The 14915-nt window shown below is 55.8% G+C and overlaps 5 protein-coding genes across 5 annotated transcripts; 1 reads left to right on the top strand and 4 right to left on the bottom strand.

Moving 5' to 3' along the window:
* Positions 1-249: 249 nt before the first annotated feature.
* Positions 250-3353, bottom strand: PHACADRAFT_84777 (uncharacterized protein; the record flags this gene model as incomplete). The annotated part of the gene is made up of 5 exons (XM_007391016.1): positions 250-892; positions 954-2144; positions 2198-3066; positions 3116-3263; positions 3316-3353. 5 exons carry the CDS (start codon positions 3351-3353, stop codon positions 250-252), a joined length of 2889 nt encoding a protein of 962 aa, XP_007391078.1.
* Positions 3354-3821: 468 nt separating this feature from the next.
* Positions 3822-5774, bottom strand: PHACADRAFT_204842 (uncharacterized protein; the record flags this gene model as incomplete). Its single annotated transcript, XM_007391015.1, has 4 exons — positions 3822-4485; positions 4546-5251; positions 5321-5642; positions 5719-5774. 4 exons carry the CDS (start codon positions 5772-5774, stop codon positions 4139-4141), a joined length of 1431 nt encoding a protein of 476 aa, XP_007391077.1. The 3' UTR covers positions 3822-4138.
* A 678-nt stretch (positions 5775-6452) lies between these two features.
* On the bottom strand, positions 6453-7967 carry PHACADRAFT_248421 (uncharacterized protein). Its single transcript, XM_007391014.1, has 9 exons — positions 7812-7967; positions 7649-7751; positions 7552-7597; positions 7397-7491; positions 7270-7340; positions 7049-7218; positions 6889-6990; positions 6763-6835; positions 6453-6712 (listed from the first exon to the last, which is right to left on the bottom strand). The coding sequence occupies exons 1-9, from the start codon at positions 7890-7892 to the stop codon at positions 6644-6646; spliced, it is 810 nt and encodes a 269-aa protein (XP_007391076.1). The 5' UTR covers positions 7893-7967; the 3' UTR covers positions 6453-6643.
* A 308-nt stretch (positions 7968-8275) lies between these two features.
* Positions 8276-9562, top strand: PHACADRAFT_83532 (uncharacterized protein; the record flags this gene model as incomplete). The annotated part of the gene is made up of 4 exons (XM_007391013.1): positions 8276-8467; positions 8572-8694; positions 8745-9137; positions 9191-9562. 4 exons carry the CDS (start codon positions 8276-8278, stop codon positions 9560-9562), a joined length of 1080 nt encoding a protein of 359 aa, XP_007391075.1.
* A 676-nt stretch (positions 9563-10238) lies between these two features.
* Positions 10239-14694, bottom strand: PHACADRAFT_248416 (uncharacterized protein). Its single transcript, XM_007391012.1, has 11 exons — positions 14111-14694; positions 13347-14058; positions 13071-13288; positions 11806-13011; positions 11562-11749; positions 11277-11500; positions 11002-11225; positions 10827-10947; positions 10591-10758; positions 10410-10527; positions 10239-10348 (listed from the first exon to the last, which is right to left on the bottom strand). Exons 2-4 carry the CDS (start codon positions 14043-14045, stop codon positions 12837-12839), a joined length of 1092 nt encoding a protein of 363 aa, XP_007391074.1. The 5' UTR covers positions 14046-14058; positions 14111-14694; the 3' UTR covers positions 10239-10348; positions 10410-10527; positions 10591-10758; positions 10827-10947; positions 11002-11225; positions 11277-11500; positions 11562-11749; positions 11806-12836.
* Positions 14695-14915: the final 221 nt, after the last annotated feature.

The following is a 14915-nucleotide window of genomic DNA, read 5'->3' as shown; positions in this document are numbered from 1 at the left end:
ATAGCAACACCCTAATTGTCGTATAGGCTGGGCGTTCAAAGGCGTACGGATATTGCACATACGCTTCCACGCTAGTTGCTATTTCCGCTGCCTGTAATCATGCCGTCCAGGGCTGACGGAAGTGACCCCTCCCCAAAACAAGCCTCGCCGTATAGCTTTTTGCTCTCACGCGAACTGGGTCCTGTAAAAACGTAGGAGATAAGGATTGACAGATAGAGTGGACAAGATCGTTCACACACGTAAACGGCACTATGCAGAGACCGCTATGCTCGCACCGATGCCTACATCCATGCCACACCACTCGTCATCGTCCTGCTGCGCATCGGCCATCCCCTCGTCCTCGTCTCCGTCCTCGAGGCCGATTAGACCGTCGTCCATCTCACCAAGCAGGTAGTCAACGACGTAACTTTCCTGCACGAGCTTCTCCATCCGCGCGAGGTGGCGCTCCGTGTACGGAACGAGCGCCTCGACAAGTTCACGAAGCGCCGAGGCGCCTCTGCCCTCCTTGTGCACGGGACCCCCGGATGCACCCGTCAGGATGTCGCCGAGCCCGCCGAGCGTCGCCGTTTGATCGAACGCTTGCGCGATATCCTCGGCCTTACGCAATTTCAAGATCGCGTGCAACACGCGCTGCGCGACCGCACTTGTTTTCGCGTTAGCGTTCCAGCCCCGGACGCACCGCAGGAGTTTAGCTAGATCCGGGCCACTCAGGGTGCGGATGACCTCGTCAACGGACGGGTGCCCCGATATTGATGTAACGGATGAAGGATCCGAGGTACTAGGAAGGCTTTTGAAGAGCGCGTGCAGTCGTCCGGGTTGTTCCATCGAGAGCGCCAGGAGGATGGCGTTCCGGTAGTCATGGAGCGAGAGGTAGTTTAAGAAGTCTTGTTCCCTGCACGGCACGGAAATGCCGCTTTAGCCACCACGCCCAACAACGGAAATGTTCTACTCACTTGAGAACCATCTCCGCCCGCTTAGTCTCCTTCTCTTGCTCCTGCTCCTCGGTGCAGTCTTCCCAGAATGTCACAACTGAGTCCGCTGCACCGGAGACAATACTGCGCTCATCAGAGCTCACGGCCAGGGCCCAAACCTTGTCTTCATGATTGTCCATCGTTGCCGCGCAAGACTCGTCGCGCACGTTCCACAGCTTGAGAAGGCCGTCACTGGCTGTGCTGACCATTTGCATGCCAGCGTTCATGAAGTCAACGCGCAACACCGAGTTACTGTGGCCCTCGAAGGTCTTGACGCAAGTGAAGTCGTCAAGATTCCAGAGCTTAACAGTCTTGTCGCCACTGCCGGTCGCCAGCACCCGCTCTGTCTGGCCAAAGCGTACGGTCCAGACACCGCGCTTGTGCCCTTTGCAGGTGCCTAGCAGCTTGATTTCGCCCTTTACTGCACCACTGTCGTACAGTACGTACTGAATTTCCCAGACTTTGGCCGTCCGGTCTTGCGAGCCAGAGACGAGCAGACGATCATTCGGCGCGACGTCTAGTGAGTTGATGTCCTTATCGTGCGCCTTGTGCGTTAATAGACTCTTGCACTTCACAGGCTGCGCGTCCGCACCGTATTTGATCGGCACAGAGGTCAGGTCCCACATCTTAATTGTGCGATCTTGGCTACCGGTGAACATGAAGCGCAAGCCACCCTCGGGCGAGTCGGAATGGGCTTTCCGCGACATCGCAACGGCTCCGACACTTTCGGCATGTCCTTCACAGACTGCGACGCACCCCCACTCCGGAACGGACGTGCTCGCAGCATCTGGGGTTCGGGTGGAAGTCGTAGGCGCCCAGATCCGTGCGGAGCGGTCCTTGCTGCCGCTGGCCAGAATACGACCCTGCGCGCCCTTGTCAAGGCACAAAACGATCTCATGGTGGCCGGAGAGCAGGCGCGCGTCCAGGGATTTGGCAGAGTAGACGCGGATAAGCGACGAGTTGGTAGCCAATGCGAGGTGAGTGTCAACAAAACCCGGAGTTATAGAAATGTCAGCCTGTGGCACCAGACGATAGGGAGACAGCAGTGCAGCATCAACAATTTCATCATTGAACCCGATCAGTTGTCGGGTGAGTGACCGAGTTGTGAGAGAGTGGAAAAGGATGTTTTGGTCAGCGTGTACGGACACGACTGTTGCGTCTGACGGCACGTATCTGAAAACATAAGTCAGCATCGATCTTTGACAAAGGTTACTGCGGCTGCTTACAACACATCGATAATTTGACGCTGCTCTTCCTGGTCCTCGGAGACGTTGTCCAACTCCTGGCCAAGCGTGTACAGTACTTCACCCTTTCGGGCGTCCCAAATTTTTACGGCACCCTTTTCGCCACCGGTGTAGATCTGCAGCTTGCTGACCCCGGAAGTCGTACCGATCACATCCTCGTCTTGCCGGAGCAAACCGACTGCTTCCACGCGCTCGAGCACAGGAATAGTCTTCACGAGCGTGGGCGCGCCTTCTTTCTCCTTGCCCTTCGTTTTGCTGCTCTTGGATTTTGAAGTCCCCGCAGGTTTCAAGGAGATATCCCAAACGAGGACGACAGAATCCCGACCACCACTGACCAGCCAGTTGCCGTCTCGCGAGACGTCGAGACCTCTCGGGACAGAGACATGTCCCTCAAGGACAGCCTCGGGCCTTGCAGCAGAACCAGACCGTGCAGAAGCAGCGGCAGCAGAGAGATCGAATATGCGGATCTTCGTGTCGACGGATGCCGTGACCAGCTGCATCTTCCGCTCACCGCCGACAGAGGAGGGGTCGAAGGGATAGTTGAAGACCAGCGCACTGACGACGCCTCCGTGCCCCTTGAACACATGTGTCACGTAGCCGCGAACAATATCCCACACCTTGACGACGCCGTCCGCAGACCCCGATGCGAGGTAGGTCGAGGTTGGGTCGGTCCTACATACGTGGACTGGTGCGTCATGCGCGCGAGCAACGGCTCGAAATGGTTGCACGTGCTTGAAAAGAGGAGTTGTGTCTTCTGGAAGTTCGTATATGCGCAGTGCCAAGGCGGAGGTGAAGAGACAAAGGTGTGTCGAGGCGGGCGAAATGCACATGGACGTTATGGACTCTGTGTCCTGTATCAAATTGAGCAGTTAGCTTCGATTATATGCAAAAGATACGTACTCCTGCAAACCGACATATCTCCCGCCCCTCTCGTACATCTGTGAGAACCGCTTCCTCTCCTACTACGGTGGCCAGTCTCGTTCCATCCGACGTGATCGCCACGGGCCCGCCAGTGTAAAGCGGCGCGATGACCCTGGACTTTTTGAATCTATAAAAGTCAATCAAACCAAGCCCGGCTCTATAAGTGCAAGCATACCTACGATGTTTTGGGCTTCGGGCGGGACGACGTCGAGGCCATGGCTGGCGGTAATTGAAAGACAAGTCGTTCAAGCGCCCTCCGCTAATATTTTCTTCGGAGCTCGCGCCCGCAGGCGGATCTCGGCAGCTGCCGAGGCTGTTTGTCCTTGTTGTGCGTTGGACCAACGCTTTCCGGATTCGGCCAACCTATGAACACCGCGGATCGTACGCACGCCGACGGGATCACGCACGCATGTACATCCACCGGGCAACACTGATGAGTGCTGATATATTGTACTTGCCTAGTGATGTGACATAGTCTGTACGTGCATCAGGAGCGCTTTATAAAGGCATGGTGACCGCACGACCTGCCGGGAACTCTAGAACGTAGGAAGAAAGTCCGCGAAAGGGCAAACTGGGTAGCACACTTCCCACCTGACCGTGCCATGCGCCTGCCAGCTGACAAAATCACTCCGGTTGAACTACGCCGGTACGCTCATGTCTCTTTGGAGAACAATGTCGCTGCGTGCAGAGATAGGCTTCGGGCGGACAAATCTTTATCGATTATCACTCATCTCGACGCTGTCCCTTATGTACGAAAACACATGTATTTGGAACTGGTTGTATTCAAGAAGGCCATAGAGTAGGAGTCATCGCTGCTTCGTATGGAGTCGTGACTAGAATACAAGCAAGAAAGATTGTAGACGGCATATTGCACAAAGACTTTGACGAAGATAAACGGACCACCCGGATGAGGACCGGGCCAAAAACCCTTGTATGAGATGGTAACCCAAGAGACTCTGAACATCCGAAATCAAAGAAAGACAGTCTAGCGCACCACTCGTGTTACAGCGAAGCGAGCCCGTGGCGGCTTTGGTACGACCGGAGGCGTTCTTCTGCCATCCGCCTCAGTCGGGCTTCCTCGTCGGCTGCTCGTTCGGCCTCCACCCGACGACGCGTCTCGTCCTCAAGACGGCTATCGGCCATCTTCAGAGCTTGCTTCGCCCGGGCGGCATCCGTCTCTGCCCGAGTCAACGAGTTCGATAACCGAATCGTCAGAGCTTCCTGATCGCTCGAGTGCCGCTTCAAAGCTTCGATCTCCTGTTTGAGGCGTGTAACAGCAGGATCCTCCGGAGGTGGCGCGATCGCCGGCTGGTACGATGATGAAAACGAACCCTGCAAACCCGGCCTCCCTAATTGATGCGATTGATGCGTCAACATATGGCTCGAGTGGTTTGAATGATTCGAATGACTTGAATGGATGGCATGGTTAGTGTGAGACGAGTGTGAGTGGATAGAATGCGTGTGATTGACCGGGCTGTGGGCCGGCGGGTGGTGGTAGCTAGTGTTCGTGCTCGAGCTGGATGAGGCGGACAGCGGTGACTGATAATGGGGGTAGGTAGTAGTATGAATCATCGGCTCGTCCTCGCTAAAGTCGTCGTCTGAGATAGTCTGTGGTCCACCGGGGCCCCAATCCATCTCGTCATCGTCCTCATCGTCATACGGGCTACCGCGCACAGCCGAAGTCTGGAATGAGTGAGCATCCACCGGACGAAGACGTGTCGACGATGCAGACGCAACTGGTTGATGAGGGCCGCGTGTGCTGTGTGTACCGTGTGTGCTGTGCGAGCTGTCTTCCCGGCGGGGTGGCGGAGGAGGCGGGAGCGGCGGCGGTACGGTGCGCTGTTGAGGCGGCGAGGGGAGCAGCGGCTGTGGCGCAGGAGCGGGCTGGTGATGCTCCACCCTTATCTGCATGGGTATGTATGGCCTCTCAATCATGGGACCAGGATTGGTCTGGATGATAATCTCCTTCTGTGTACGGCCGCGCTTCCGTGGGCGCTTAGTGCCCGGCGGGGCCTCGAGGTTGACGGTCCAATACGAACCAAAGCCAGGATCGGTTGCTGGACGTTGTTGACGTTCGAAGAGACGGTTCAGGGACAGGTGATGCCGCACCGATTGCTGTGGAGCCACACCGAAACGTGTGCGTGAGCGTGAGAAATTCCCGAAGGGGCGGGCAGGAACGCATACCTTCCATGCGGGTCCTGCAGTTTTGTAATATGGGTATTTCTTCTCCATGGCGGCATAGATTTCTCTTATCGTCAGCCTTTTCTTCGGGCTCCCGAGGATAGCACATCGCAGAATGACGGGGAGGGTATGTTGTGGCCGGCCGTTGGTATCCGGGAGGCAGGCAAGGGTATCGGGGCAGTCGGGGTGTGATTCGTGGGGACGCATGACAATATCTGTCTGAGCATAGTAGTTTGATTCTGCGGCTGCGCGTTCGTACGCCATGGTATTTGGCGGAGGCGGAGAGGGACTGCTGGACGACTGCTGCTGAGCATGCTGCTGCAATCTGGTAATGAGGTCAGCGGGCACTGAAAGGGGCCGCCGGGGGGCGCGCGGCGGGAGGCATCGGGGGATCCACGCACCGCATGTCCCGCTCCTGGCTGCTCTCTGGGTTGAGCAGGCTGTTGAGGCTCGCCATGGCGGGCGAGGGCGGCGATCAGGGAGAGGGTGGTGGTGTGTGGGTGAAAGGTGAGTATGGCAGAATTTAGCGGTGTTGTCCTGTGGGTCCAGCCGGCGTGCAGGTCCATTGTTGTTTCCCTTTACGAGATCCGCCCTGCCGATCCGCTGCCGGTCCCCGTGGGCTAGGCTGGGCCTCTTACCCGACTGGGCGGTGCCTTGTCCCCTATCGCATGGCACATCCCCGCACACATTCCCCGACAAACAGCCCGCCTAATCTCGTCTGCAAGTTTTCTTGTGCCCGCGCGGCCCCTGCAGGCGTCGGCGTCGGCGTCGGCATCGGCGAGAGGACAAACGCAGGTGCAGACCGAGCACAGCGACACCCGTGATGACTTCGCGACACGCGGGCAAGAGCGTCAAGAGGCCGCTCCGGTACATCCCAGGTCCCCTAAGCTCAATCATTCGCACACAATCCACGAGACGCGTCTCGCGCAGTCCCCGCAGGACCTCAATAACTCCTCAAAACATAAGCAAGACGTAATCCAGGCGTTCATAACCATCCTCAGCTCCTCACCGTGCACTCCCATTCGGTGGGAAAACGAGCAACCTGTCGCGGAGCGAGGACCGTGGAAAGCACGCACCAGGTCGTCACGATAATGGCCCATATCTATGGGTGTGTGCCAACAGAAGGCAACGTGTGTCCCATCATCAAGACACGTCAACCGTGTGATATGGCACATCCATATGACTGCAGATGTGGACCAACAGCATAGCAAGCGAAGATGGCTACTATACAACTGAAGGGTATCCTCCGAGTAATGAAGCGAGAGAGTCCAGAAATATAAAGAGAAGTACAAAGTGACACCCCATGACGCGGTTTATCGCACCCCTTTACTTGAGCGGAGAGTACGGGAGCGGCTCCAGAATGTATGAGTCCATAAACTTCGAGAAGTCTGACGTCTACACTTTTGGTTAGATCGTACCATCCGGCGCATGAATTTATCACATACCTTAGTGACTGTCTCCGACCAGCCCTCAAGCTGCCACACCTTCTCTCGGGTCTCCTTGCGTACCTGGAGGTTTCTACATGCCCGTGTCAGACTGCGACAAATAGCACGGGACAGGGCCACACGCACGGGTACTGCCACATGTGATAAACTTGGTGCAGGCGACCAATCTGCGAAAACCAAGCACCAACGGGTGCAACGAACTTCCGGCGTGCCTCAATGCCCTTGCGCCTACCATGCCGTCGGAGTCAGAGAGTGCGGACCCTGGCTCATATAAAAGGCTCCTTACCAAGCCTGTTCCCATTCGAGTAACGTGCCCGGCTTAAGCTGATACTTGCGCAACTCGAAGATGCCACCCTCTGAATGAGGCGGTGCGGTCGGGAAGAATGCGAACTCTTGGCACAGCTGTGATTCCCGCGAGTTCAAATGGGGTATCATCTTCTGGTACGCTGTCATGTACTGCCAGAGGCATCAGTGCTATACCAAGGTTACAGCATTGACGGTGCTCACCTCATTGCTTGCCCTAATCTTGGCAGTAGTCTTGTCGTAACCATCGTAGTTCTCGTACTCCAGGATGTGGACTTTGCGTCATGGTCATCAGTACGGAGAGACACACGATAGCGCAACGTGTACGTACAGAATACGTCCTGCTCGCCAACTACTACCTCCCAGCTACCTGACAGTTTTACGTGTAACGATGGATCATCCTTGATTGCAGCGTAGTAACCCTGTCTTTGGTTCGCCCTGTGTGAGCTAGCTGTGTGCAATGCACAAAACGTGTGGAGTACGTACGCGGCCTTTTTGTAATTCTCGACTTCGCTCGGCTTCACTTTGTGGACTGCACAAGACGTTTCAGGGGAAAGTCGTGGCGGAATACAGGATTACGTACCCTCAAACCCGTGGACATACTTTCCGCGGGCGACCAGCTTTGAGTGTTGCTGTATCTGAACGTCTCCTTCCTGCTGAGCTTTGGGAGAGCCGTGCAATATGGTCTAAACAGATGCAGTGAAGCTTGATTAGCAGAGACGTCCCAACGCATCAGTGGAGCTCACCTGAACGGATATAGCACGCTTGGCTTGCGATGCCAGCGACAACGAGATGGGGAGCACCGACGTGCCGAGACGTGATAACATATCTTCTGCAGAGAGTCGATGAAAAACTGGGCGTGGTTGAGCACAGAGCAGAGCACAGAACAACGAGCCTGTCGCGGTCGATGTAGAAGTAAACTGGCGTCTGGCGTGAATACGCCCGCCTCTTAAGCGCTCCGCACTAACGACGTAAGCGGGGTAGGTAAGCGAAAATGGCTATCCCGCCATCAGTGTGATCGTCCCGCGCGCACCTTCGTCGAGACCAACGCCCGACGCTTTACCTCTCCTCTTTTCACATCTTATCTGAACAGCAGATGGACTTTGAGTTCTTTAGACGACTCGGAGTTTGGTTCATTGCCGCCGTCATTGCCTGGGTGGCGAGCCTGTGGGCATCAGGCGAGCTCAAAGACAGTTTGCAGGATCTGCAGATGCGCTTGCGGCAGGTCGTGTCATTCGAGTCTACCCATCCCCACCAGCGCGTCGGATTGCTTGAAGACTTCAAACCTGTGGCGATCGAAGCGGATGTTACTGCCGTGGTCCTTAACTGGTCACGCTTTCCGAACATATTGAAGATCGCTTCGACGCTTTGCTCGCCATCGCTTGATAGCGTCATTGCGGAGGTCTTCATTTGGAACAACAACCTCAAGCTGATAACACACGACGTGCGAAATCTCATATCTCTCGGGAAACAATGAGATAATCAGCGTGCCATCATCTCTCCCAGGACTTTGTTGGTACTGGCTGCCTGAAGACAAAACTCAAGATTCATAACTCGCCGGAGAACGCATATTTCCAGGCAAGGTTCATTGCGTGCTCAGAGGCCAACACACGGTATTGCTTTATTCAGGTATGTTGGTTTGTCTAACTGTTTCTCACTGACGGTCGTACCGTTCCCAGGATGATGATTACCTGGTCATCCCTGAAGTCATCCACGCTTTACACGCTAGGATCCAGGACGTTCAATGCCCGCACAGTATCCATTTGTTGCCTCCGCACGAACACCTTTCATCGACCCTGCGTGAGATACGAGCGGAAGGCCTCTACCCGTTCCATATCTCATTTGCCTGGTTAGGATACGGTGCGATGCTTTATCGCTCCGAGGTAGCCGACTTCATGGATCTCATGCACCTACTCAACACTTCTAACGCCGAGCTCAAGATGGCCGACAACTACTACACGATCCTAAGTAACCGGTTACCGGAGATATGGTTTGATCAGGGTATTGAGCTCGGCGGCGGACAGCCCTTCACAATTGGGCGGGAAGGGGACGATAGGAACGACCGGCATATCGTAAGTGTCATCTCTATCCCCTCGAAACCGCTTCATTGACCCACCGCATGTAGTTGCGTGCCACCGAGTACCTTGCAGCCCTGCTTCGAAGCTTCGGCGCGCAGCAGTTACCGTACATCTCTCGAGACCCTGAGCAGGCCGAGGCATCAGTGGCGCGAGCAGTCTGCCGCGGTGCACGGTGCTTGCTCGAAACGAATATAGCATTGTTGCCCGGCAACCTCGAGCACGTCAGCCTTGCTCCGGGTGACATTCTGGACCTGGAGACACAGAATCGTGCACGTCTTAACGACGATGAGGCCCAATTATACTTGCAGCATCCGCCGAGTCGTGCCGTTGATGACCGCTTCGAGACGTATTTCCAGAGCTTGCATAGTGCGTGCGGTGTGTTCTGGGAAAGATCGGCCATGACAAACTCCGTCTTTTAGATGCGGCCGCAGGGGATTATCTTGTTCTGGACTACCTCCACCTGAGAGAGTTTTCATCACCCAGAGTAGTGGTGTTGGTGGAGCCAGGCCATCAGGCCATCTTCAAAGCCAGTGAATTGGACATATCCCTCGACGGGCTCACATGGGTACGACACGCGAACTTCGTGCCTGCATTCGCCACCTGCTGATTGGGCTCCGTGCAGCAACCAACAGCGCGAAGCCTTACTTGCAGGTTTCAGCCAGATAAGAAGCTGCAGAGATGTCTCCTTGACTTGTACCTAGAGCCGAGCGAGCCGCCATCGGGGTCACCTTTATCAGCTTCGTCTGCCGCCGTCAACGCGCGTTTTATGAGGCTGAGACTCACAGAGAGCCAGGAGATTCCCTGGAAGATATATGAAATATTCCTAGAATCTATGTAGTATTCATTATGAGTCGTGTGCACCAACGTTGACATATGACAGTCGTGGGCAGGCATCTTGCGACGGAGGCTTTTGCCTTAATTAATTCGGCTGGTCAATCGCGGCCCGGGTTGACAGCGGGCGCCCAGCTAGGCAACCGAATCAATACGTACTTGCATTCTTGTTATGGCCCTGTTAAGTCAGCCCCTTTCTCTCGTCTGTACCACCACGACGTTCAGCGCGGATGCCGAGCAAATCGTTGGAAACGCTTTCCCGAACGATGCTGAGGCAGGGTAGCATGCGCGGACGCTGCGTTCGCGGATTGAAGACCGCCGCGGTCACGGAGCAGGCGTATCCAGTCCCGCTGGACCAGCAACTCAGAGCCAGGGTGAGTCCGTACGTCTGATGTCCTGCGAAGCCTCGGTCTCATCCTGACAACCCTCGAACAGTCCCGGATCGCTCAAATTGATGCTGAGAAGGGTAGGGTCTCGCCGTTCCTGGTCGACACGTTCCACCGTCCGCACAATTATCTGCGCATCTCTCTGACAGAGAGATGCAATCTTCGGTGTATGCGCGCGCGTTTGTCTTCCCGTGACAGTAGCACATGCTAATGGTGGCGCGGCCTCCCAGGCTTTTACTGCATGCCGAGCGAAGGCATTGAGCTCTCGCCGAACGGGCACATCCTCACAGATGAGGAAGTTGTGCGGCTCGCGACGCTTTTTGTGCGAAACGGTGTCACGAAAATCAGGTTGACAGGTGGGGAACCGACGGTGCGCAAGGGTCTCATCCAGCTTGTCGGTGAGTTCTAGACCCTCAGTAATTCAAAGCTGTAGCCCACCCTAATCACTCGGCCCATTACGGCGCAGGCCGTCTCAACGAGCTGCGCAAGTACGGACTTGAGTCCATTGGTATCACAAGTAATGGCATCGCATTGCACCGCAAATTGCCTGACTTGATCGAGAATGGTCTCACGCACCTAAACTTGAGGTAGCTTGCTTTGAGTCAATCACGAAGTCTGTACTTACGCTTTGGATGTCTCAGTCTCGATACCTTAGATCCTTTCAAATTCGAGATCATGACGCGGCGCCCGGGTCATGAAGCCGTACTGCGCTCCTTGAACGCCGCTCTGGTCTCCCCGCTGCGTTCGGTCAAGCTGAATGCGGTAGTCATCAAGGGTCTGAACGACCACGAAGTGCTAGATTTTGTAGAGATGACCAGGGACAAGGCGATCTCAGTTAGGTTCATTGAGTTCATGCCCTTTACAGGTGGGGTTCACGCAATCCCTTTACGTTTTTGTCTGACTAAGTCTCGGATAGGCAACAAGTGGGACAAGGCGAAGATGGTGCCATCATCTGAATTACTCGGTCGCATTCAGGCGAAATATCCGGGCGTAACGAAGGCTCCAGACGAGTCCAACGACACCGCCCGGAATTATGTCATACCTGGCCATCGGGGCGGTTTCGGTCTCATCAGTAGCATGTCTGATCACTTCTGTGGTACCTGCAATCGGCTACGACTTACTGCCGACGGTCAGATTAAGGTCAGTGGTGCCGAGAGGCGACGGCTGTGTTATTCGGTGCAATTGACGGCGGAACTCTTAGGTCTGCTTATTTGATCCTAAGGAGATCTCACTGCGCGACCGGATGAGGCAGGGTGCGACGGATGAGGAACTGTTGCAGACGATTGGGCGGGCTGTTCAGGGCAAGCAGGAAAAACATGCGGGGATGGAGGACATCGACACCGTGACAAACCGTCCGATGATCCTAATTGGCGGTTGAGTACAGATCATGTTTGTCTCCACGATCTCTTTATCTAATCGCAAGTCTGATGATTCATTGGCGGTAGGACTTCGTGGCGTCCGAAAAGCGCAACCACATAGATGTATCAGTCTCCGAACACTGCTTTGTGCGCACGCAGATTACTCTGCCCCATCAATATACCAGCGTCGTCACAATTCCTCGTCGGCCGTCTCGCATCGATCGCTGCGGCTGACTCACATCGACGACGCCGGCAAGGCACACATGGTCGATGTATCAGCGAAGGAGCCATCAAAACGGACTGCGACGGCGAGCGGACGAATCCACATACCTCAAGTCGCTTACGAACTCATCTCGCAGCCTCCGACCCCGACCAGACACGGCGGAGTCTCAGAGGGCAGAGACACTCGAGAAGCCCAGAGCGCGCTTGAGCGTGCTAAATGTAAGGCGCGCGCGAAGGGCGACGTACTCACTGTCGCCCAGCTGGCGGCCATCATGGGTTGCAAACGCACGCATGAGCTGATCCCACTCTGTCACCCGCTGCAGCTGTCCCAGATCTCCGTCAAGCTGTACCCCGAAAGCGACCATGCTGTGCCCGAGGAGTCCACGTCTGCGCGTAACAAAGAAGGTTCGTCCGACGAGCTCGGCGCGCGCTCTTCGTACAGCGTATTATGTGTCGCAACCGTCACGTGCGAGGGCAAGACCGGAGTAGAGATGGAGGCGTTGACGGCGGTATCGGTGGGGCTCTTGACCGTGTGGGACATGCTCAAGGCTGTTGCTGGGCGGGAGATGATTATTGGAGATATCGCTGTGACAGAAAAAGCAGGCGGCAAGAGCGGTGATTTCACGCGCGAGGCTCTATAGGATATAGCATATATAATAGGAAAGGACGCGTGTTCTACACGAGCGATTACAGAAAGAATACTATGTAGCAGGAGAGCACTACAAGATGAGTGTCTACAGTTAATCGAAAATAGAGAACAGTGAGTCGGAAAGGATAGGATGCTGGATAATGGCTACATAAATACTAGAGATACAGTGGGGGTAGCATCGAGACAATGATCCGAAGTTGTTGAGGTAATTAGGCTGGGGTTTCCGATAATAGAGTCTAGTGAGCGTTTACCAGTGACCCCTGGCAGATCCGACGAAGCCTAGCTCGAGCGAGTCTTCGACGCCATCAACCTTTTCATCGCCGCAGAGGCCTGCAAACCCGACGCGGTGATACACTTTTTGGGCGCTGTTCTCATGTCCGACGTAGAGTACGACGCTCTCCTTCCCGCAGTCGAACAAGAGTCTGGGCGGAGCGAGCGGAAATCAGCGCGAGATCCGAACGCAGTCAGGGCCAACACTTACTGCGCGGTCACGAAGCGTACGAGAAACTCGGCGCACCCGCGACGCCTCCACCGGGGCGTCGTGTACACCTTGGTGATTGCGGACACACGGTGTGTGTTTCTGGTGACAGCGCAGATGGTCGTGAGAGCACCGTTGGCGTCGTAGACCCAGATCTGGCCCTTGGAGATGAGCTCCCTCGCTTCAATGCGTGCCCTATCAAGGGGTAGGGGGAAGTGCACCTGGAAAGGGTCCGAGAGTGTCAGCTGGGGAATGTCCCAAGCAAACAACAGTACGTACGCTGTCATCGGCGAACTCCTTGCAGAGCTGCGCAACTTGTTCGAGATCGGCTATCATCGCCCGCCGGAGGCGGTGACCAGTGGGAAGGGGTACGTTCGATGGTCTGAACGTGTTCACGTTGCAGAATGAAAAGTAAGCCGCGTAGAAGGGCTCAGGTTCGATCCTGAAGCCCGTAACTTGAGACCAATACCGTGCGAATGTCTTAACCAGGGAGGTCATGCCAAAGATCGAGAAGACACGCTCTGGACCGACGCATTGTCTGAGGTAGTCCGCGAGCTGTTCTATGCGTGGCTGGAACCAAGACGAAGAGTTCTCGCTGGGCTTCTTGGGGGACCACAAGAAGATCGGGTAGTTGCCCAATGTCCAGTCTACGCATGCCAGTACGATATCGAGCGTCGGCTGGCAGCCTGGAGACGAGCTCCACAGCGTTAGCCAGAACGCGCCGCTGGTGCGATGGGGGGCAAATGATGACGCGTCAACGGCCTCAAGACAGGCATCGACGTCTGCATCGGAGGTGAACTGGGCACCGGACAGGGCCGCTTCTGTGCTGACCCGCTTCAGGGCGTGTGCCAGTACGATGTTGGACGAAGCTTCGTGGCGACGTAGTGTAGGGTACGCGACTGCAAGGAAATCGCTTGCAGAGTCGTGCTGCATGATTACCGACGATGAATGAGCGTTGGGAGTCGTTCTGGCAGGCATGGTGGACAGAGAGCTGAGGGAGTGGATCAGCGAGGTCGCAGGGCGGGGCACCTGAAGGCACTCACTGACAATAACTAAGACAGAAATTTGTACACCACGGCGAGAGAGATCGAGAGCAAGCACTTGAGAAGACGAGGCTGGTGCAGCGACCAGGAGGACAGACCGAGACTTTATATCGCGGACCCTTGCACTGCCCGGGAATGGACCAATTGTGTGCGGCAGGATTTAGACATTTGCATGCGGAAAGTGAAATTTACGGCAGCGGCTTCCTGGACGCCAACGACCCTTGCAACCCTTGCTCGCCCCGTCGCTGCCGCCAACACAGGTAAGCTTCGTGATGTTACATCATGGCGGGCTGACCGGATGTTAGTATACCGGGTTGATGTCATCCTGAAAGTCGAGAGCCGCTGCGCCTGCGTGAAACCGCATGTGGTCAGGTACCGCCCCGCCCCGGAGGACGATGCTGGGGGCGCTTGGTGTTTTCTCTTGGTGGTAGCCGCCTCCGCTTTCGGGACGACGTCTGCGGATTTAGAGCAAGGATTGGAAGAGTCGAGCAGTCTGTCTGTGTCCCTGACCATTGCTCGACGTCGGAGACATGTCTCACGAACCTTGGGAGGGCGAATTAGCGGAGACACCCTGGAGAGCTCGGGGGACTGGAGGGCGGGGATTTGGGCTCGCACCGATCAGATCTGTGTCGAGATGGCTCCTTGTTCGGGGTGGACAGCTCTGACTCGCACGATCCAGTCATTCCTCGAAGCGGTGCTGGCCAAGATCATGGCGTTGCGGAAGAAAGGACGAATCCTGACCCAGCTCGCAACCGGGGACGCCGCACGTGACACTGGGAACAGCGGTTTCAGCCTCACGCACGGA

The sequence above is a fragment of the Phanerochaete carnosa genome, assembly GCF_000300595.1.
Source record: "Phanerochaete carnosa HHB-10118-sp unplaced genomic scaffold PHACAscaffold_1, whole genome shotgun sequence".
NCBI lineage: Eukaryota > Fungi > Basidiomycota > Agaricomycetes > Polyporales > Phanerochaetaceae > Phanerochaete > Phanerochaete carnosa.
Note: the sequence above shows the minus strand (reverse complement) of the source record. Positions and strands in the feature narration are given on the sequence as shown.